The 24,366-nt window shown below is 48.3% G+C and overlaps 1 protein-coding gene across 1 annotated transcript; it reads left to right on the top strand.

The window, feature by feature from the left end:
• Positions 1-2,571: 2,571 nt before the first annotated feature.
• LOC127340280 (3'-5' exonuclease-like) lies at positions 2,572-3,420 on the top strand. The gene is made up of 2 exons (XM_051366049.1): positions 2,572-2,849; positions 2,952-3,420. The coding sequence occupies exons 1-2, from the start codon at positions 2,572-2,574 to the stop codon at positions 3,418-3,420; spliced, it is 747 nt and encodes a 248-aa protein (XP_051222009.1).
• Positions 3,421-24,366: the final 20,946 nt, after the last annotated feature.

The raw sequence follows: 24,366 nt of genomic DNA, 5'->3' as shown, positions 1-24,366 counted from the left end.
AAGAACTTACCTTTGTGGACCATTCTGGAGTTCTTTTGTAGACTCTTATGTTATGGATGAAAATGACATTGTGGAGTTCACATATGATGAAACTACTTCCAAGTTTGAAGTTGTTGTATTCAATGCTGACCGTGACGAAAAACCATGGGTTCAGTTACCAGGCATGTTTCTTTGTTTCTAATTATTATTGTGATATTGTTTTCACATATTTCTCATTGTTCATTCTGTTTTATTTTTTTGTTTGTTCAGATTGTTGGGAGGTTTTGGAGTGCTGCAGAGTTACTTTTGAGAAAACCATTTTCTCAAATTTGCTAGACATTAACTCCGCAGAGATGAATGCAGTTACATGGGCTATATTCAAAGAGCTAAATAAAGTGGAGGAAAACAAATTCCTCGATTTCTTTGAAGTACCTCAGTTCTTTGTGACGAGGTTGAATGAATCTTCTCTTACTCGTTTGGTTAGTAACTTTTTCACTTGTTTTTAAGTTTCATTCATAACATACAAACAGTGTTAACGTTTTCTTTGTTTATATTTTACTTTTTTGTAGCTCATTCCATTTGATGTTGCACGTGGATACTATAGGCCGAGAGAAGGTGCTGCTATTTTTTATAGCAGATCTATTAATGGACAAATGGTTGGAGCTTATACAATCTACAAGGGGCAGCATATTGAGTTTGTAGATGGATGGAATGCGTTCTGTGTAGCAGCTCATCTTGTGATAGGTTCATTAGTATGTCTGAAGATTGAGTTCAGGGATTTGTGCATCAGGCTTGAGATTGAAGATATCACATTATAAGATATGCATATGGATGAATCCTCATAGAATGAAAGGAGAAATTGTAATTCATCTTTGTATTCGGGTTGTACTATTTTTATTTCAGCAAAAACTTCCGTGCGTTTTGTAGTAAAAACTAATTTTTGTAATTCAGAATATTTTTAGTGTCACACGTTTTTTAGGACATAATACGTTGGTTAATTCTGTTTCAACCCTAAATGCACATGTGCTGCTGATATATTCGGTTAACATTCCGGACAGGTAATAATAGGCCGGTTTGTACTAAGCCCATTAACGTGGAGCATGGACGCAGGAAAGGAATACTCATGGCCCATCCAGCAGGGTTCTCTAGTTTTCTTTTGTTTTTTTTTCAACTCGAATTTAACTAAAATTTAATACTTTATTTTCACATAAATTCAAAAAATGAAAAAACCTTCACACTTCGTCTTAGAATGGATACGAGAGTGTGTGCAAAAATTTCTGGAGCGTTTCTCGAAGGTCGAAAAATCCACATTCTTAGAAACGGAACCGTTTGGGTTACATCAAACCACTTTTTGTAAGCTAGTCGATTTTTCGACCTTCGAAAAAAATTCCAGTTTTTTTTACCCAATATGTCACACGTTTTTGTGAACATAATCCGTTGGTTAAAACTTTTTTTGAATTTTTTGAATTTAACCAGGTTTGCTGCAGATTTATTGAAATCAAAACTAAAAAACTTATCAGTTAGGCCGAAAGACATGTAACGCGGTTTGTACTAAGCCATTAACGTGGAGCATGGACGTGGGGAAGGAATACTCATGGCCCATCCAGCAGGGTTCTCTAGTTTTCTTCTGTTTCTTTTCAACTCGAATTTAACTGAAATTTAATAGTTTATTTTCACGGAAATTCAAAAACTGAAAAAATCTTCACACTTCGTCCTAGAATGGATACAAGAGTGTGTGCAAAAATTTATGGAGCGTTTCTCGAAGGTCGAAAAATCGACATTCTTAGAAACGGAACCGTTTGGGTTACATCAAACCACTTTTTCTAAGGTAGTCGATTTTTCGACCTTCGAAAAAAAATCGAGTTTTTTTTACCCAATATGTCACACGTTTTTGTGAACATAATCCGTTGGTTAAAACTTTTTTTGAATTTTTTGAATTTAACCAGATGTGCTGCAGATTTATTCAAATCAAAACTAAAAAACTTATCAGCTAGGCCGAAAGACATGTAACGCGGTTTCTACTAAGCCCATTAACGTGGAGCATGGACGCGGGGAAGGAACACTCATGGCCCATCCATCAGGGTTCTCTAGTTTTCTTTTGTTTTTTTTTTCAACTCGAATTTAACTGAAATTTAATTGTTTATTTTCACAGAAATTCAAAAATTGAAAAAACCTTCACACTTCGTCTTAGAATGGATACGAGAGTGTGTGCAAAAATTTCTGGAGCGTTTCTCGAAGGTCGAAAAATCCACATTCTTAGAAACGGAATCGTTTGGGTTACATCAAACCACTTTTTCTAAGCTAGTCGATTTTTCGACCTTCGAAAAAAAATCCAGTTTTTTTACCCAATATGTCACACGTTTTTGTGAACATAATCCGTTGGTTAAAACTTTTTTTGAATTTTTCGAATTTTCGAATTTTTCGAATTTGGCCGTCAGACATGTAACGGGCCAATGTGGGCCGCCAGACCTCTAACTGCATGTTCGCCTCCCGCCCCTATATCCGCCCAATACTGTGGCAGTTCCACCGTTCTGTCCCAACCCCGGTCGTTCGTCTACCGCATCCCAGTGCTCCCTTCCTCCCACGCTGTCCATGGCATCTGCCTCTTCCTCCGTCGTGGCCGGAGACGAGAAGTCCACGACGGAGAAGTACCGCATCCTTGCGCACAGGAGTACATATATCGACGTCGTCTACACCAATGAGGCGGCGACTGTTGATAGAATTCTTCGTATGTACGAGGGTTGGCTCGACGAGGACGAGGACAGGTTCAAGTTCGTTGGTCTGGATATCGAGTATGACTCTAGCGGACACAAGTTGGCGGTAATGCAAATCGCCATGAGGGAGCACGTTCTTGTATTCCACTACATTAGGTACAAGGATCATTGAAATTTATGTCCCTACATTGAATTTAAAGCGTCCCTACATTTTCATTACAGTACTTGTTGAATTTATTTGTGCTGCTCTTGACAAAGGTGCAAGGATCATTGTCCGCGCCTACTGACTTTTCTCAAGGACAAGCAATACACTTTTATAAGTGTTGATAAAAGAAATGACACAAAAGTTCTTCGTGCGGCCGGTCTTCCTGTTCCAGAAGAGAGACACATCGACATCCAGGACATTTTCAAGATTAATGGTCAACCGCAGGCTGGAATGGCTGATCTTGCAGCAAAGCTCATTGATCCCAAGTTTGCCAACATGAAGAAGGACTTCAAGTACAACCGGCTTCGGAAGGAAGGGCATGGTTTCTGGGAATGCAAGCCACTGTCCTGGATGAACCTCGAGTACGCAGCTATTGACGGCTATCTCAGTTATGAGATATACAACAAGATCTACACGGTGAACGAGGGACAAGCTCACCTCCAGAGATCAGACCACATCTGCCCCAGATGCAAAAATCAGGATGAATCTTCATCAATGAACAAGCGTCAGAAGCAAGCCTGAGAGTGATAAGACTCAAGGGGGCAAGTACTAGTGTGTTTGTGCAGTCTGTAATTATATTTGCGATGTGTCCAAGACATAGTTGTGCTCTATGTTATTTGTGAACAAATTCTCCATATTGTTTTGTAAGTATCATACAGTGATCTGTGCAGTCTGTAATGGTATTCGCAATATGTGCAAGACATAAGCTGTGCTCTATGTCATTCGTGAACAAAATTGTCCTAGTTGTGTTGCAAGTATCAAAATTCGACCTTTGACAATCTGACCAATGTTTGTACAACAAATAATACACAAGTGCAACAATGTGAATCGATCAAGTAGTGTTGTTCATACTTCCGATGGTCCCTCATATCTGCATTGCATGAAATAACACACAAGTCAGTGGCACATAAAATAGTAGAAGATTAGTGCAAGCTATTTAAGAGTAGGGCTGAATCAGATACTCACTCCTTATGTAGCCTGCACTTCATCTTGTTGTTTCTGTTATGACCTGGTTGATTGCAAGCAGTGCACAACCTCTCCTTCTTCCGCTCGTCGTGTGACAGTATCCTGCCATGTTTTGACGTCTGTTGATTCGTATCCTTGTCCTTATAGTACTTCTTGTTTTGTTTAGGTGCTCCTTTGGTCTCAGCTTTATCAGGATCACCCACTACTGGTGCATCTCCTCTGTTTTGTGCGTCCTCATGGTAAGCCGTTGAACGACTGTTCTGGTCACCTTTTCTCCTGTGTATTATGCCTTTCATACATTTCATAAGCTCGCTGTAAGATTCTGGGTCATGCAATGCTGCATCAAAAGCTTCTGCTCCAATTTGGGTAAGCTCGCTATGCTTTCTCCGCTCAGCTACCCCTTCCCATCCCCATCCGTACAAATCACTCTCGCGTCTCGAGGGCAAACCATACCTTGCATCCTTCGAGAACCTTTGGAGAACACAACAGTTCGGAATTTCAGAGCACCCCACAAAATGCAAAACAAACAAGATGTGCTTGCAAGGTAGCCCTTTCCGATACATCCTTCGGCAGCTGCACGTTATTGTTTCCTCTTTGCTTTCAGGTCTGTACTCCACTGAAAACAAATACTTACGGTTATTCATCCATGACACAACGAAGGTTGTTAACCCACCAGCACATCCAAGTTGATCTACAATCTCTAGGCCCCCAATCTTTTTCAGCTCCCCTTGAACGAGGTAGAAGTTTGTAGCAGTGAATTTACGGGCAGCAGACATCTCTATATCCTTGTACCTGGTAACTGCAACCGGTACTGTCCGAGAGTCTATGGTGTCCTGGCGGGCCTCTTCCTCCCGGACACGGCTACTGTTATTCTCGTAGTGCACAACCATATCCACCATTGTCAGTCCAAAGTCAAGGTGGGTGTGTAGGGTGGAGTTCAAACTCTCGCTCCTCTGGTTGCTTTTCATTCCGAGGAAATATCCATTCGCTAGATACGCGGCTGACCACAACTTCTTCCTCCTATACATCCTCTTCATCCATTCTTTGGTTAATTCCGTCTGGTGCTTCTCGATGAATGCCCTCCATCTCTCCTCGAATACTTGTTCTGAAGTGGTGTAGTACAGCAGCGACCGGAATTCATTGTGAGCCAGGGAGTCAATGTGCTTCTTCATGTTCTTCTCAATATGCCACGTACAAACACGGTACCACACGCCTGGAAAGACTTTACCAACAGCGGCGATCATTGCAGCGTCCCCATCAGTGATGATCCCTTTAGGCTTCTGCTGATACATGGCTTTCAGGAATGTTTCTAACAACCACTTGTATGTTACTTCCTTTTCGTCCGAGACAATGGCGCATGCAAAAACAGTAGTCTGGCGGTGATTGTTTATTCCCACAAAAGGTATGAACGGCATAGCATACCGATTTGTTTTGTACGTGCTGTCAAACACCAAGACGTCACCGGGTCGGCATAGTCCTGCCGAGACTGAGAATCACACCAGAACAGGTGTAACAATTTTCCACCTTTACCAAGCTTGTAATCAAAATAGAATTCAGGATCATCTCGCTTCCTCTTCTCCATAATGCCAATGGTTGTGTTGGCGTGACCCTTTGCAAGCATCTTCCTCTTTTCACGGCAAGACATGTTGTAAAGATCCTTTCTTACAAATCCTACCCTGCTGTATTTTCCATTGTCACTGATAAATGTCCTCATAATGTTGAATAATCTCATCCCAGCAGCTCCCAGTGACATGATCCTAGATTTCTGATGAGCCTTGATCTTTCTATGAGACCTCATAAAAGCGATTTGATCAGCTGTAGCAGGCTTATGGTTGTGATTGTCGTCAAATCTCAGAACAGTCCAAACACCCTTTTTCCTGTTATACGACACACTGAAATGGGCACCACAGTTGCAGCGAGACTCAGGACGGTGCCTATACGTTCGGCCTTTCATTTCTAAGTACTTGCTTTCACGTTGCCCAGCCCTGGAGCAAAGAAACCGCCTATACCGAATGGTGGGTGTCCCTAATTCATCAAGGCGTTCCTTTTTCTTCTCGCGTCGAATGCTAAAACCATGTTCTTTGGCATACTTGTTGTAGAAATAATAGGCAGCCTCTTCGGAAACAAAGATCATGGCCCTTACAGCCTCATACTCTCGCTGTCTGCTCATTTCAGCATCAATATCATATGGATCCTTATTATCTTCCTGCTTAGTATGGTCCAACTGGGAACTTCCTGTCACCTAAACAAATATGACAAACATGGTGTTATTGTTACAGACACTTTGATTTGTTCTATTATGCATTGCAATGCATCAAAATAAAATCTTACTTCGCTTTTGCATTCAGATTTTGACAGCTGTGAAACCCCCCCTTCTAATGATTTCGACTGCTCAGGAATATCCTCTTCATAAGCAAAGTCTTCCAAATCAGAATCCCCATAGTAGGTAAGCTCACTGTTTCTGATTACAACAACCTGCGCAATTTGTAGGAAAATAGCAAATTACATGTATATTCATCTTCACCTGGAAGAAGGCAAGTAAGATAAAAGAAAACATACATCACTCGTATTTTCAGAAGTGGGTTCATCATCTGTCTCTCTTATGCTGTCTTCATCATCGATGTCCATCTACAAAATTTGCAACAAGGAGGCAAAATTCAAGGACAAAATATTCCCATGCACACTGTACTGATAAAATATGAAAATGTGAGTGACTCACATTATCAGACTCAGATACAGGATCACCAAAAATGCTATCATCATCATCAGACGAAGGTACTTCATATTCATCTTCTGAAGATGAAATATCAAAAGCCTCCCATCTAGAGTCATCAACGTCTGTAGTTGCTTTCTCATTGTCAATCCCAGAAGCCATAGAGCTGTCCATCTGTCCAAATAAAACCAACATCACTGACCTAATCAACATAAAAACTCGGCTTGGAATTCATTGTGAAATGCTGATTATTAACAAAAAATATACGAAAAAATTGGTAAAATTTTGAACAACAAATTAAACCCTAAGCACAAATGCGACAATACATCATATAAAGTATACATGGAATAATAATAGAATAACAGTGTGGCACGGGGGGCTAACCTCTTCTGGGCGTCGGTGGCAATCTGGGCGGCCACGGGAAGTTGGGCTCAGCGGTGCTCTGCCTTGCAATGGATCGACCTATATGTCGATCGTGGGGAGGCGGAGGGTGGATGACTCAGACGTTTGCCGCTGTATTGTCGTGCGCACCGCGGTGACGGCCAACGATCCACCGGATGTGGGAAGGATAGGAGATCGCCAAGGTAACCAGCCACGCCTGCTACGATTCACCGGGGTATGTGGAAATGGCGGTGGTGAGGGATCGACCGGCTACAACAAGACGGAGGGATCAAAACCCTAGGTATGAATGGCGGCCGTGGGAGGGGAGGGGTGGAGTTGGGCCAAGGTTGGACGCCGGATCCTTGCCGCGATAGGTGGACAAGCAGTATTCACCGGAGCAGATCTAGATCGGAGATCGCCGGGCTGGCGGCTGCGACGAGCTGATCAAGCTACGTGAGAATGGAAACTGACAACCGACGACGATCACCACATCGATCCATCGGACGTATACGCCGACACGTACATACACCGAAACGTACATACACCGAAACGTACATACACCGAAATGTACATATAGCGTATACCCTTTCAACGAGTACAAGGGTACACCGTATACCCTTTCAACGAGTACACGGGTACAATCGATATGGATCTTCGGGGACTAACCTAGCCCGACCCGTTAGCGCCGGCGGAAGGAGCACGTGCATAATGGTACGGTTATGCAATTGTTCGCTTGGGGGCCTATGGAAGCAGTCGCCATAAGAAATTAAGAATAATTCAGTATATCTACGCATTCAAATCACGTTCCGAATCTCCACTGGCAGAACAGGTGTCTTCTCTTAAACTTTGTCCATAAATTACACCATACTAACTCCCTACCCTGAAAAGTTTGGTACTGGATACATTCAGGATGAGACCTCGGCGACACCACTGCTTCACCCTCCTTCCTCGATAGGATCGTGGCGGAATGCCTGCCACTTTATCGTGCAGTCACCCACGCCACGGTTGTGAGTGGTACTGTTATCACCAGATTTTGGACAAATCCAGAGGTGGGCCGTAAGAGAGATGGGCTTGGAAGACTACACGTGGAAGATCTCTGAAGCGGCCTTGCACGGAGAATTTGGGCTAGTTTGCCCGTGTATCTTTAATTATAGTAGATTATATCTTAGATCAAGATTTAGAGTTTGTATCGCACACTGTGGGATATTCCCACGTTAGAAAGTCCCCTGGACTATAAATATGTATCTAGGGTTTATGGAATAAACAACAACTCACGTTCAACCCAAAACAAACCAATCTCGGCGCATCGCCAACTCCTTCGTCTCGAGGGTTTCTATCAGGTAAGCGACATGCTGCCTAGATCGCATCTTGCGATCTAGGCAGCACAAGCCCCACGTTGTTCATGCGTTGCTCGTACTGAAGCGTCTTTGATGGCGAGCAACGTAGTTATCATAGATGTGTTAGGGTTAGCATAGTTCTTCGTATAACATGCTTACGTAGTGCAACCCTTGCATGTCTAGCCGCCCTCACACCTATCTCAGGTGTGGGGGCGGCACCCCGCTTGATCTTTATTTAGTAGATCTGATCCGTTACGATTGCTCCTTGTTCTGCAAGGATTAGTTTAATATCTGCAATAGTTAGGCCTTACAAAGGGGGGGAGGATCCAGCGGCACGTAGGGTGGCGTTCGCAAGTCCTAAACAGGATGTTCCGAGGATCAACTTCATGTTGGTTTTTAGGCCTTGTTTAGGATCGGCTTACAATCACCGTGCGTGGCCGCGAGGCCCAACCTGGAGTAGGATGATCCAATTATGCGGTGAGAACCCTATATCGTCGTAGATCTCATTAGCTTTATCTTGATCAAGCAGGATCACCATATATTCGTGCACCTCGTACGAATCATGGGTGGATCGGCTCTTTGAGCCGATTCACAGGATAACCTGAGAGCCGATCGAGGCTCGTATTTAATGTTTACGTGTATGCCATGCAGGAAACTAAGCGAGGCATCCCCATCACCTTCCTGACCAGGTATAGGTCAGGTGGCACGCCCTTGCACTTCGCATCGGACGTGTGACCAGAAGAGCATTGCGGGCCGTCGCTCGGAGGGGTCTCAGCCAGCCGCAGCTCTAGGCTCTTCCCGGCTCTACCGTGTTGACAGTCGCTGCCCGCCGGTGGGTTTTGGCAGTCAACACATTCTGGCACGCCCGGTGGGACAATCGTCTACATCAACCACATCGCCATCTACATCTGAGATGGCGGACGGCACGCCAGTCACCTACGAGGAGCTGCCTGACGAGCTCAAGAAGAGATATGACGAGATCAAGGTCACCCTCGAAGCCGACCTCATCGGCTCTTTTCAGAGAACCCATTCCCATGGCATCAGATGGAAGGGATTCTCACCGCAAGGTGCACTCGATGGGATAGACCTCTCTGCCCCGTCGGAGGAACGCACCAGGGGCCTGCGGCAGGAGATCAAATACTTGGTGGCTCACTCGCTACACCGCCACTCTGAGAACTTGGTCAACGTGTTGGAGCGCGTCGCTCTGCGCGTGATCCAGGAGATCATGAGCCACCAGTACTCGCCGTCAGGACCAGCTCTCGGGACGCATCAAGGAGAGTTGCCGCTCCAGTCCCGTCCACCGCTGCCATATGCGTTGGCAGCACCAGCTGAAGTGCCGGCTACACCGGCATTCGTCGTCTACAAGATCGGTGGTGACCCTAGTGACTACCAGTTCTTGGCTGAGGCGCCTAAGGAGATCCCTCAAGGATACGCGTGCACGTATGTGCCAGATTGTGGCAACTGGGCACTCTCAAACCAGGCCACAACATCAGGGACTCCGGCGAAGACAGGAGGAACGTCGCCGACGAGCTTGAGAAGCGTACGTGGCTAACTAAGTATGCCACCCCGACGAAACTCCGAGCCCAGCTCCTGCAGGTTGGCTCGAGCTGGAAAAGCAAACATGGCTGGCTAAGTACGCCACCCCGGCGAATCTTCAGAGTGCAACTCCTGCAGCCAGCACAGCGGATCAGATCAGTACCATACTGAGAGACCAGTTCGGCATGGTGCCGAAAAGAAGGGCAATCGGCTATTCCAAGCCGTACCCCGACGAGTACGAGATGATCCCGCTGCCACCTAAATATCGGCTCCCTGACTTCTCCAAATTCAGTGGATCAGATGGCTCCAGCTCCATCGAGCACGTCGGCCGATATTTGGCGCAACTAGGACCGGCTTCAGTGTCGGATCAGCTACGCGTGAGGCTCTTTTCACAGTCCCTCACGGGATCGGCTTTTGGATGGTACACCTCTTTGCCAGCAAACTCCATCCAGTCTTGGAAGCAATTGGAAGAACAATTCCATACGCAATACCATTCAGAAGCTTCCGAGTCTAGCATTGCCGATCTAGCACAACTACGTCAGAAGCGCGGAGAAACGGTGACAGAGTACATCCAGCGCTTCAGGAATCTTAGGAACCGATGTTATTCGGTTCGTATAACTGAAAGGGAAGCAGTCGAGTTGGCAGTAGCTGGCCTTGCAACACAGCTCAAGGACATGGCCTCCCAAGCAGATTATCCCTCGCTGGCGCACATGGTTCAGAAGCTATCAGCATATGAACAGCGCCACCCGGACCTGTACCAAGACAAGTTCAAGCGTGCAGTAGTCCTGGTCGATGCAGAGGAAGACGAAGTTCCTGCGGGAGACCAAGAAGTAGCAGTGGCTGAGTGGACTCGGGGAGGAACCCCCGTGTCCTGCAAATGGGTAAAGCCACCAGGGCCGCCCAGGGGATTTGATTTTGACGTGACCAAGACTGAACAAATCTTCGACCTCCTGCTCAAGGAGAAACAGTTGACGATTCCTGAAGGTCTCAAGTTCCCCACGGCGCAAGAGCTGAGCGGAAAGCCATACTGCAAATTCCACAACTCGCTCTCCCATGCCACCAACGACTGCAGGGTGTGGCGTCAGCACATCCAAGCTGCGATAGAGACGGGGCGTTTAATTTTCAACCAGTACGCCATGAAGGTCGACACCCAACCCTTCCCCGCCGTTAACATGGTGGAAGTCACCTACCCTGAGGGTTGCCAGCCAGGTCCCTCGTTCAGTATCAACATGGTAGGACCTGGAAACCACTCTGGCAAAGATAGAGATGAGGGCAGCTGCTCTCATAGCAAGGACACAAAGGAGGCCGCTCCACGCGATCGGCTCCATCATGATGGCAAGCGCTACGTCACAGAGGGAGAGGTGAAGAATATAAGATATCAACGACCTCTTTCTGATCACCTCCTCAACAAATATGTGAGTCCGTATGACCAACGCCGACGGTCCAATTATGATGATGAAGGAGATCGTCTGGCTGGAGAAGCCAGAAGACATCGTCGGCAGGATCGCGATGAGGAGGAGCACGAGCGCCGTGCCACGGACAGGTCAAGGGAGCAAGATGACAACGCCAGACACTGGGACTGCCCTTTCTTCAGACACTGCTGGGATTCAGGAATGAGCCGATTGCCCACAATCGGCAACCGCCTGTAATGCAACCAGAAGAAGAAGGAGGCAGCCAACGTGTCTGTGTTCAAGCGCTTAGGGCCACTCCCGCCACAAAGCAAACGCGCTGAGTCACCTCGTTGGGCAGATCTTGAGGATTCCGAAGACGAGGGACTAGAAGAAGAAGAAGACAGGTACCACCATCCAAGGTGGTGCCCTGACGGACTTAGCCGTTCACAGAAGCGCAGGGTTCAGCGGTTGCGCGGCCTGGAGGAAGCCGAAAGGTTATACCTACATACGTTAAGGAAGGCACGGCCTGATCTGGCTGCAAAGGTTCAGCGAGCCCTGGATGAAGAGGGTCGTCCACGGAGAATGGAGTGGCGTCCCAAGCAAAAGAAAGCCGATGATGAAACATCGGCTGGCACAAACATGGTGCTCGTCTTGCCGACAGAGCTTAGCGCTCCACGAGTCTACGATGCACTCAAGGTGGACGACAGCAGGCGCATCAAGTCAGAGGTTGGGTTGGTTTTATCCAGCCTGACCGAGTAGCAAGATTAAACCAATGAGCAAACCGTGCGAGGCTGATCCTTGTGATCGGCCCCAAAAAATTTTATGGAGGAACATTACAAAACCTTCATCGAACAAGCAATGTGGAGGCCGATTCCAGCAATCGGCCAAAATTATCCTCTGCACATATTCTGCTTGTGTTCAGCAACGATCCACTGGGCGGCGGCCACGTCGGCAGATGAAAGTCAGCATGAATCTTTGCGAAGCCGACGTGCAAGAGCAGTGCCCTGACTAACCATGAAAGCCGATATCTGCAGTCATTTGGCAGATTCGGCTCGGGGGGCATATAGTCAGATGAACATGTGCAAACGTGCGTGCAGTGGATCATTGGGGGCCGATCAAGGAAAAATCGGCCAAATAAAAAAAAAATTCGCACGAAGCGAAGCCGATGCGCAGCCATCGACTAGTACAGTCACACAAGACCAAGACCGGCTGGTTATATGCTCAAAGTTCACATCGACATCAACGGTCAGTGCAGGGAAGGAGCCGACCTGGCCTGCAAGGCGCGAAAAGTAGACTGAAGAAGCTCGGGGGGCAGCTCACCCTGAAGGTTCTCTGCTTTGGGGAGCCGATTTTGTTGAAATCGGCTAACTCTGCATAAGCGGCACATTCGGCTGATCCATTACCGTTCTTGCCTCGACTGAGACTCGGGGGGCAGCTGGCTTGGTGGCTGCTCTGTTTTGGAGAGCCGATTGAAGTTGCATCGACTGGCCCTGCATTGTGATTTCCTCTGGATCGGGATAGGAGGCCGTCGGTTTTTTTGCAAGTTGGACCGTCCTGTCGCTGCAAAAGGAAGAAAGGGACTAGATTCTCAAAATAGCCGATGAGTAGTCATCGGCTAAGGGATTGCGAAAAATTGTGGTCGGATACCAAATCGCAGCCTGAAATTGAGAAGTTCTTGGCCTACGAGCTAACTGACATGGGGTCCGGCTTCATGGGCGTCCAGAAGAAGAGAAATCCGATACGCTGCTATCGGTCTTGGCATGACAGGCGGAAGGAATGAAATTGGAATAATTGAAGGCTGAATCAAAAGACCGATTTCATTAATTCAGAGGAGCGGCTTTACAAGAAAGAGCCGATGGCTCTCAAAAGAGGGATCTAGTGCCTAGTGCACTGCTACTATTAGTCCTTTCTACTAGTCGTCGCTGTCCTCGTCATCACCGCCGTCGATGTCGTCGGCGCTGCTCCCAGGGAGCTCCTCGTCGCTGCTGCCCCAGCCCGTGGCCGGAGCCTCTTCCTCCTCGTCATCATCATCATCCTCGCTGTCCGCCCAGGAGCGGAAGCGCTTGGTTGGCGGGTACCCGGCGGAAGAGGAAGATTCATCTTCCTCCTCCTCTTCTTCTTCCTCGTCATCTTCATCCTCGCTGTCCACCCACATACGCGAGCGCTTCTTCGGCGGGAGCTTAGTGGAGGGGGAGGTCTTGGCATTCGCTACTTCTCCTTCTTTCTTCTCATTATCGGAGGAGAGGGGGTTCACCTCGGAATGAGGCTTGTCCTCGTTCTTCTTCTTCGGCGAGAATTGGGGGAAGAGGTTTGAGAAGGAGGAGGGAGAGGAAGACATGGCTGAGGGAGAAGAGGGTTTTTTGGGTGCCGATGGCTGGAACAGAGGAAGGGGATGAAGAAAGCTAATCGATCGGCACAGTTACATAATGAGGAGCCTGGTGGAAATTTAATGTCATTACAGTTTCCAAGGAGATGACGCCAGAGCTATCGAATTTTGCAGAGAAGCTGAGAAGACAGGGCATAATGATAACGGATACTGCAACAGCTCTGCTCTGCCACGACATGACCCGACGAAGGAAGGCATAATGATTTTGGAAAAATTATTTCCAAAACCAGGGGGGCATGTGTTATCACCAGATTTTGGACAAATCCAGAGGTGGGCCGTAAGAGAGATGGGCTTGGAAGACTACACGTGGAAGATCTCTGAAGCGGCCTTGCACGGAGAATTTGGGCTAGTTTGCCCGTGTATCTTTAATTATAGTAGATTATATCTTAGATCAAGATTTAGAGTTTGTATCGCACACGGTGGGATATTCCCACGTTAGAAAGTCCCCTGGACTATAAATATGTATCTAGGGTTTATGGAATAAACAACAACTCACGTTCAACCCAAAACAAACCAATCTCGGCGCATCGCCAACTCCTTCGTCTCGAGGGTTTCTATCAGGTAAGCGACATGCTGCCTAGATCGCATCTTGCGATCTAGGCAGCACAAGCCCCACGTTGTTCATGCGTTGCTCGTACTGAAGCGTCTTTGATGGCGAGCAACGTAGTTATCATAGATGTGTTAGGGTTAGCATAGTTCTTCGTATAACATGCTTACGTAGTGCAACCCTTGCGTGTCTAGCCGCCCTCACACCTATCTCAGGTGTGGGGGCGGCACCCCGCTTGATCTTTATTTAGTAGATCTGATCCGTTACGATTGCTCCTTGTTCTGCAAGGATTAGTTTAATATCTGCAATAGTTAGGCCTTACAAAGGGGGGGAGGATCCAGCGGCACGTAGGGTGGCGTTCGCAAGTCCTAAACAGGATGTTCCGAGGATCAACTTCATGTTGGTTTTTAGGCCTTGTTTAGGATCGGCTTACGATCACCGTGCGTGGCCGCGAGGCCCAACCTGGAGTAGGATGATCCGATTATGCGGTGAGAACCCTATATCGTCGTAGATCTCATTAGCTTTATCTTGATCAAGCAGGATCACCATATATTCGTGCACCTCGTACGAATCATGGGTGGATCGGCTCTTTGAGCCGATTCACAGGATAACCTGAGAGCCGATCGAGGCTCGTATTTAATGTTTACGTGTATGCCATGCAGGAAACTAAGCGAGGCATCCCCATCACCTTCCTGACCAGGTATAGGTCAGGTGGCACGCCCTTGCACTTCGCATCGGACGTGTGACCAGAAGAGCATTGCGGGCCCTCGCTCGGAGGGGTCTCAGCCAGCCGCTACTCTAGGCTCTTCCCGGCTCTACCGTGTTGACAGTCGCTGCCCGCCGGTGGGTTTTGGCAGTCAACAGGTACCTCCACTGCCTTCTGGCTCGACAAGTGGCTTCCAGGAAGGCCACTCGCCGAGCGGTACCCCGCCATCTTCTCACATGTTACTCGGCCTCACGCTTCGGTCGAGCAGGTCGTCTCTACCGGGTTCTCTCTTCAGCCCCGCCTCACCACGGCCACCGAGCGCAACTTGGTGGAGGTTCAGGGCATTATGCGCGCTACTGCCATCTCCGACGGGCAGGACCTTCGCTACATCGACAGTCCGGCTGCTCCTCCTTTCAGCACTCGGGAGGCGTACCGTCTGCTGTCCCCCCCCCCCCCCCCCCAGCCCCGGGACGCGTCGGCTTGCACCTTGATACGCGTACAGCACGCGTCCGTTGGGAACCCCAAGAGGAAGGTGTGATGCGCACAGCGGCAAGTTTTCCCTCAGAAAGAAACCAAGGTTTATCGAACCAGGAGGAGCCAAGAAACACGTTGAAGGTTGATGGCGGCGGGATGTAGTGCGGCGCAACACCAGAGATTCCGGCGCCAACGTAGAACCTGCACAACACAACCAAAGTACTTTGTCCCAACGAAACAGTGAGGTTGTCAATCTCACCGGCTTGCTGTAACAAAGGATTAGATGTATAGTGTGGATGATGATTGTTTGCAGAGAACAGTAGAACAAGTATTGCATTCGATGTAAAAGAATGGACCGGGGTCCACAGTTCACTAGAGGTGTCTCTCCCATAAGATAAATAGCATGTTGGGTGAACAAATTACAGTCGGGCAATTGACAAATAAAGAGAGCATAGCAATGCACATACATGATATGATGAGTATTGTGAGATTTAATTGGGCATTACGACAAAGTACATAGACCGCTATCCAACATGCATCTATGCCTAAAAAGTCCACCTTCAGATTATCATCCGAACCCCTTCCAGTATTAAGTTGCAAACAACAGACAATTGCATTAAGTATGGTGCGTAATGTAATCAATAACTACATCCTCGGACATAGCATCAATGTTTTATCCCTAGTGGCAACAGCACATCCACAACCTTAGAACTTTCTCGTCACCGTCCTGCATTTAATGGAGGCATGAACCCACTATCGAGCATAAATACTCCCTCTTGGAGTTAAGAGTAAAAACTTGGCCAGAGCCTCTACTAATAACGGAGAGCATGCAAGATCATAAACAACACATAGATAATAGATTGATAATCAACATAACATAGTATTCTCTATCCATCGGATCCCGACAAACACAACATATAGAATTACAGATAGATGATCTTGATCATGTTAAGCAGCTCACAAGATCCGACAATGAAGCACATGAGGAGAAGACGACCATCTAGCTACTGCTATGGACCCATAGTCCAGGGGTGAACTACTCACTCATCACTCCGGAGGCGACCATGGCGGTGAAGAGTCCTCCGGGAGATGACTCCCCTCTCCGGCAGGGTGCCGGAGGTGATCTCCAGAATCCCCCGAGATGGAATTGGCGGCGGCGGCGTCTCAGTAAGGTTTTCCGTATCGTGGCTCTCGGTACTGGGGGTTTCGCGACGAAGGCTTTAAGTAGGCGGAAGGGCAACGCGGGGGGCCACACGAGGGCCCCACACAACAGGGCCGCGCGGCCAGGGCATGGGCCGCGCCGCCCTGTTGTGGCGGCGCCTCGTGGCCCCACTTCCTTTCCCCCTCGGTCTTCTGGAAGCTTCGTGCAAAAATAGGACCCTGGGCGTTGATTTCGTCCAATTCCGAGAATATTTCCTTTGTAGGATTTCTGAAACCAAAAACAGCAGAAAACACCAACTGGCTCTTCGACATCTCGTTAATAGGTTAGTGCCCGAAAATGCATAAATACGACATATAATGTGTATAAAACATGTAGATATCATCAATAATGTGGCATGGAACATAAGAAATTATCGATACGTCGGAGACGTATCAGCATCCCCAAGCTTAGTTCCTGCTCGTCCCGAGCAGGTAAACTATAACAAAGATAATTTCTGGAGTGACATGCCATCATAACCTTGATCATACTATTGTAAGCATATGTAGTGAATGCAGCGATCAAAACAATGGTAATGACATGAGTAAACAAATGAATCATAAAGCAAAGACTTTTTATGAATAGCACTTCAAGACAAGCATCAATAAGTCTTGCATAAGAGTTAACTCATAAAGCAATAAATCAAAGTAAAGGTACTGAAGCAACACAAAAGAAGATTAAGTTTCAGCGGTTGCTTTCAACTTGTAACATGTATATCTCATGGATATTGTCAATGTAGAGTAATATAACAAGTGCAATATGCAAGTATGTAGGAATCAATGCACAGTTCACACAAGTGTTTGCTTCTTGAGGTGGAGAGAGATAGGTGAACTGACTCAACATAAAAGTAAAAGAAAGGTCTTTCAAAGAGGAAAGCATCGATTGCTATATTTGTGCTAGAGCTTTTATTTTGAAAACAAGAAACAATTTTGTCAACGGTAGTAATAAAGCATATGTATCATGTAAATTATATCTTACAAGTTGCAAGCCTCATGCATAGTATACTAATAGTGCCCGCACCTTGTCCTAATTAGCTTGGACTACCGTATTATCGCAATACACATGTTTTAACCAAGTGTCACAAAGGGGTACCTCCATGCCGCCTTTACAAAGGTCTAAGGAGAAAGCTCGCATTTTGGATTTCTCGCTTTTGATTATTCTCAACTTAGACATCCATACCGGTACAACATAGACAACAGATAATGGACTCCTCTTTAATGCATAAGCATGTAGCAACAATTAATGTTCTCATATGAGATTGAGGATATATGTCCAAAACTGAAACTTCCACCATGATTCATGGCTTTAGTTAGCGGCCCAATGTTCTTCTCTAACAATATGCATGCTCTAACCATTAAAGTGGTAGATCTCCCTTACTTCAGACAAGACGGACATGCATAGCAACTCACATGATATTCAACAAAGAGTAGTTGATGGCGTCCCCAGGAACATGGTTATCGCACAACAAGCAACTTAATAAGAGATAAAGTGCATAAGTACATATTCAATACCACAATAGTTTTTAAGCTATTTGTCCCATGAGCTATATATTGCAAAGGTAAAGAATGGAAATTTTAAAGGTAGCACTGAAGCAATTTACTTTGGAATGGCGGAGAAATACCATGTAGTAGGTAGGTATGGAGGACACAAATGGCATAGTGGTTGTGTTATCACCAGAATTTGACCGGATCAGAGGTGGGCCGCGATTGAAGATGGGCTTGAAGGATATACATGGAAGAAATACATGAATCGGCCTTATATGCAAAGTTTCGGCTAGTTTGCCCGTGTATCTGTAACATAGTAGGATACGTGTCGGTTAGATAGAGTTTGGCTCGTGCCCGGTTGGGATTATTCCCACGATAGAAAGTCTACGGACTATAAATATGTATCTAGGGTTTATGAAATAAACAACAATCACGTTCACCACAAACCAATCTAGGCGCATCGCCAAATCCCTTGTCTCGAGGGTTTCTTCCGGGTAAGCATCATGCTGCCTAGATCGCATCTTGCGATCTAGGAAGCACACGTTTATTCGCTGTTCATGCGTTGCTCGTGCTGAAGCCTTGTTGATGGCGAGCAACGTAGTTATCATAGATGTGTTAGGGTTAGCATTGCTTCATCGTATCATATGCTTTCGTCCGTGCAACCCTTAGACGTCTAGCCATCCTTACATCTATCTTAGGTGTAAGGGCGGCACCCCGCTTGATCATTATTTAGTAGATCCGATCCGTTATGATTGCTCCTTGTTCTTCAAGGATTAGTTTAATATCTGCATAGTTAGGCCTTACAAACGGGTTGAAGGATCCAGTGGCGCGTAGGGTGTAGTTTGCTAGCCCTAGACAGGATGTTCCGGGGATCAACTTCATGTTGGTTTTTAGGCCTTGTCTAGGGTCGGTTTACGATCACCGTGCATGGCCGCTAGGCTCAATCACGAGTAGGATGTTCCGATTATGTGGTGAAAACCCTAAATCGTAGTAGGTCGTTTTAGCTTTATCTTGATCAAGCAGGACCACCATATATTCGTACACCTCGTACGGATCATGGGTGGATCGGCTCTTTGAGCCGATTCACAGGATAACCTGAGAGCCGATCGAGGCTCGTATTTAATGTTTACGTGTATGCCATGCAGGAAACTAAGCGAGGCACATCCATCACCTTCCTGACCAGGTATAGGTCAGGTGGCACGCCCTTGCACCAGCATCGGACGTGCATGCCGAGTCTTTGCGGGCCGTCGCTCGGAGGGACCAGGGCCAGCCGTAGTCCTGGGAGCCTCCCGGCTCTACTGTGTTGCCCGTCGCTGCTCGCCGGTGGGTTTCTGATCGCAACACATTCTGGCACGCCCGGTGGGACCGTCTTCGACATCAACCGCATCGCCATCTACATCTGAGATGGCGGAAGGCACTCCAGTCACGTACGAGGATCTGACCGAGGAGCTCAAGAAGAAGTATGACGAGGTCAAAGCAATCCTCGAAGCCGACCTCATCGGCTCTTTTCACAGAACCCGCTCACACGACATCAGGTGGAAAGGGTTCTCACCTGAAGGCGCGCTCGATGGAGTGGACCTGTCCGCCCCGTCAGAAGAACGCACCAGGTCTCTGCGTCAGGAGATTAACTTCATGGTAGCTCATTCGCTGCACCGCCATTCTGAGAGCCTGGTGAACACTTTGGAGCGTGTCGCTCTTCGAGTGATCCAGGAAATCATGAGGCATCAGTACTCTCCGTCAGGACCAGCTCTAGGGACTCACCAAGGAGAGATGCCACTCCAGTCCCGTCCACCGCTGCCATTCACGTTGGCAGCACCAGAAGTCTCGAGTTCACCGGCATACGTCGTCTACAAGATCGGTGGTGACCCTAGTGACTACCAGTTCTTGCATGAGGCGCCTAAGGAGATCCCTCACGGATACACGTGCACGTACGTGCCAGACTGCAGTGACTGGGCACTCATGAACCAGGCTGCAACAGCAGGGACTTCTGGAACAGCAGGAGGAACTTCGGGAACAGATCTCGAGAAGCAGACGTGGCTAGCTAAGTATGCCACCCCGATAAACCTCCAGAGCCCAACTCCTGCAGTTGGCTCAGAGCTTGAGAAGCAAGCGTGGCTGGCTAAGTAAATCTTCAGAGTTCAACTCCTGCAGCCAGCACTGCGGATCAGATCAGTACAATCTTGAGAGATCAGTTCGGCATGGTGCCGAAAAGGAGGGCAATCGGCTATTCCAAGCCGTACCCCAACGAGTACGAGTTGATCCCACTTCCACCCAAATATCGGCTCCCTGAATTCTCCAAGTTTAGTGGATCAGATGGCTCCAGCTCAATCGAGCATGTGAGCCGATATTTGGCACAGCTGGGCACGATCTCAGCATCAGATGAGCTGCGTGTGAGGTTCTTCGCACAGTCCCTCACAGGATCGGCTTTCGGGTGGTACACATCGCTGCCACCAGACTCAATCCAGACTTGGAAGCAGTTGGAAGAGCAGTATCACTCAGAGGCTTCCGAGACTGGCATTGCCGATCTAGCACAAGTACGACAGAAGCGCGGAGAAAAAGTGTCAGAATACATCCAGCGCTTCAGAACCGTTAGGAACCGATGCTATTCGGCTCGTGTGACTGAAAAAGAAGCAGTCGAATTGGCAGTGGTGGGTCTCGCGTCGCCGATCAAGGACGTGGCCTCCCAAGCAGAATACCCTTCACTGGCGCACATGGTGCAGAAGCTGTCATTATATGAACAGCGCCACCCAGATGTATACCAGGATAAATTCAAGCGTGCGGTGGTCCTGGTTGAGGCAGATGAAGATGAAGGTTCTGCGGGAGATCAAGAGGTAGCAGTGGCTGAATGGACTCGGGGGGCAAGCCCTGTGTCCTGCAAGTGGGTTAAGCCACAAGGTCCTCCAAGAGGGTTTGACTTCGATGTCACCAAGGCTGAGCAAATTTTCGACCTCTTACTTAAGGAGAAGCAGCTAAAGGTACCCGAAGGCCACAAGATCCCCACAGCTCAGGAGCTGAACGGAAAGCCGTATTGCAAGTGGCATAACACGTTCACCCATGCCACCAATGACTGCAGGGTGTGGCGGCAGCAGGTCCAAATGGCGATAGAACAAGGGCGTCTAATTTTCAGCCAGTACGCCATGAAGGTCGACACACACCCCTTCCCCACCGTTAACATGGTGGAGTGCACTTACCCTGGAGGGTGCCAGCCAGGATTCTCGTTCAACATCAACATGGTAGGACCTGGGCACCACCCTGGTAAGGACAGAGACGAGGGCAGCTGCTCTCATAGCAAGGACACAGAGGAAGCCGCTCCACGCGATCGGCTCCGGCACGATGGCAAGCGCTACATCACAGAGGGAGAAGTGAGGGATGTGCGATATCAGCGACATCTCTCTGATCACCTCCTCAACAAATATGTGAGTCAATACGACCAACGCCGATGGTATAACAGCGAGGACGAAAGAGATAGTCTGGCTAGGGACGCCAGGAGACATCGTCGGCATGATCGCGATGAGGAGAGATACGAGCGCCACGCCAAGGAAAAATAGAGAGAGCAAGACGACGTGGATAGGCACTGGGACTGTCCCTTCTTCAGACACTGCTGGGATTCAGGAATGAGCCGATTGCCTACAATCGGCAACTGCCCAGAATATAGACAGAAGAAGAAGGATGCAGCTAACGTGTCCGTGTTCAAACGTCTAGGGCCTCTCCCGCCTCGGAACAAGCACGCTGAGTCCTCTCAGGTAGAAGACCTCGAGGAACTAGAGGACGATGATGAAGAAGAGGAAGATAGGTACCACCGGCCAAGGTGGTGCCCTGATGGACTCAGTCGTTCCCAAAAGCGTAGGGTTCAGCGACTACGTGGTTTGGAGGAAGCCGAAAGGTTATACCTACACACGTTAAGGAAGGCGCGGCCTGATCTGGCCGCGAAAATTCAGCGAACCCTGGACGAAGAAGGTCAGCCACAAAGGAAGGAGTGGCGCCCCAGACAAAAGAAAGCCGATGATGAGACATCGGCTGGCACAAACATGGTGTTCATCCTTCCGACGGAGTTTAGTGCTCCAGGATTAGACGAAGCACCTGTGGCACAACTTGACTGAGGCCCACGGCCGGTTATCTTTGAGAAGCCATGAGAAAGAAGCTACAGACACCTGAAGGCCCTGTACTTGCGAGGCTATATCAATGGGCAGCCTGTCAACAAGATGCTGGTGGACACCGGAGCGGCAGTCAACATTATGCCATACTCCATGCTACGTCGGTTGGGACGCTCTAGCTCGGATCTGATCAAGACCAACGTGACACTGAGCGATTTCAACGGCCAAGCATCTGACGCACAAGGTGTTCTGAACGTGGATCTGACCGTAGGAAGGAAAACCATCCCTACGACGTTCTTTATTGTCGACAGCAAGAGCACCTATGCTGTCCTGCTAGGAAGAGATTGGATCCACGCCAACTGTTGCATTCCATCCACAATGCACCAATGCTTAATACAGTGGGATGGAGATGAAGTAGAGGTCGTCCACGCAGATGATTCAGCCGAGATTTCAACGGCTGGCATGAACGTTTGGGAGACAACAGGCCAAGAGCCACTCTCAGGCATCAATTTGGACGACTGCGAGCGCATCGACGTCACGAAGGACGGGGTTAGGCTGGTCTTATCCACCGGCCTGACCGTATAGCAAGAACAAACCTATGAACAAACGTGGCGAGGCCGATCCTTGGGATCGGCCCCAAAGGTCTATGAACGAACATTGCAAAACCTTCATTGAGCGATTCAATCAACATGGAGGCCGATTCCAGCAATCGGCCAAAATTATCCTCACCATACGTTCTGCCTGTGTTCAACGTCGATCTAATGGGCAGCGGTTTTACGTCGGCTGATGAGCTGGAAGAAGTCAACATTGGTCCTAACGGAGCCGACGTCCAAATACAGTGCTTTGGCTAAGCACGGAACCGATATCCGCAGTTATCTGGCAGATTCGGCTCGGGGGGGCACCTAATCAGATGAACATGTGCGATACATGTGCAGTGAAATATTGGGGGCCGATAGAAAATCGGCCAGTAAAAAAAAATTCTCATGATGTACAGCCGATGCACGGACATCGACTTTAGAACTAAGGAACAAAGCCGATGCACAGCCATCGACTCTAGTACAAATTACACAGGATCTACCAGCTGCGTGTCCGTGCAAGTCAGTTTTCAGTTCAGCTTCGAGGCCTTCTGCTTCCTTGAGGGAGTGAACAATGAGAGCTTCCTCGGCTGCAATGAGCCGATTTTGGTGCCCGAACCTTCGCTTCGAGGACTCCCAACCCTTTGCGCAAGGTCGCCAGTTCAGCAGTACTGACAGAGGCGTCAGTTTTGGCATGCAAGGCAGCCCTTTGCTCATTAAGCCGTTGGTGTTTCGTCTACGATATCGGCTTTCAACGGAAGAAAAGGTGATAGATGGTGGCAAGTTTGGCTGGCTCTGCGTGGTGGTTTTCTCAGATTTGCTCGAGCTCGGGTCCATTTATCTGAACTGTGCGTCCTCACCGCCGTTCTCGCCTTGATTGAGGCTCGGGGGGGCAGCTGATCTGGTAGATGCTCTGTTTTTAGAAGCCGATTGGGGTGTCATCGGCTGGTCCTGCGTCGCAACCTTCTTCAAAGATGGTGAGTTCTTGCAGAAGAGGATCACTGAAGCTGGTGGGAGGAATTTAAGGGCTCTCTTGAAGGCAAGGGTCTTCCACATCATCCACCAGATCTCAAAGTCATCAGTCGAAGAGTTGGAAGATAGATTGTGAAGGACCGATGCGTTGCCATCGGCTCATTGAGCATTGGCTAAGTGAACAATCGACAAAGTCAGTATGAGGGGAAATCGGCTAAATTAGCATAAGGGAAATCGGCAAAATCAAATTGGGGGAAATTCTTCATTGATAAACGGGATTTCTTACATAAAGAGCTGATTACTCTCAAAAGGAAGTACTAGGGGATACATTGCCCCATCTACTACTACTGATCCTATGCTAAGGGTCCTATCTACGGGCCGTCGCTGCCCTCGTCGTCGCCGTCGTCGCCGCTGTCGGTGCTACTCCCGGCGGGCTCGTCGTCGCTGCTGCAGCGGCCGCCGTCAGGGCCCTCGTTGTCCTCATCTTCCTCGTCAGCGTCGTCGTCGTCGATGTCGAAGTCGCTGAGGTTCCCCGGCCAGGGGCAGAAGCGCTTGGCCGGCGGTTCATCGGAGGAGGTGTTGTCCTCCTCCTCCTCCTCTTCCTCCTCCTCGGAGGAGGTGAAGTCGTCCCAGGAGAAGCGATCGTCATCGCTCTCCTCCTCCGTTTCCCCGTCGGCAAGGAAGCGGAGGTCACTTTCCCCGTTGGTC

The sequence above is a fragment of the Lolium perenne genome, chromosome 3 (genome assembly GCF_019359855.2).
Source record: "Lolium perenne isolate Kyuss_39 chromosome 3, Kyuss_2.0, whole genome shotgun sequence".
Taxonomy (NCBI): domain Eukaryota; kingdom Viridiplantae; phylum Streptophyta; class Magnoliopsida; order Poales; family Poaceae; genus Lolium; species Lolium perenne.
This window is presented reverse-complemented; position numbering and strand designations above follow the sequence as displayed.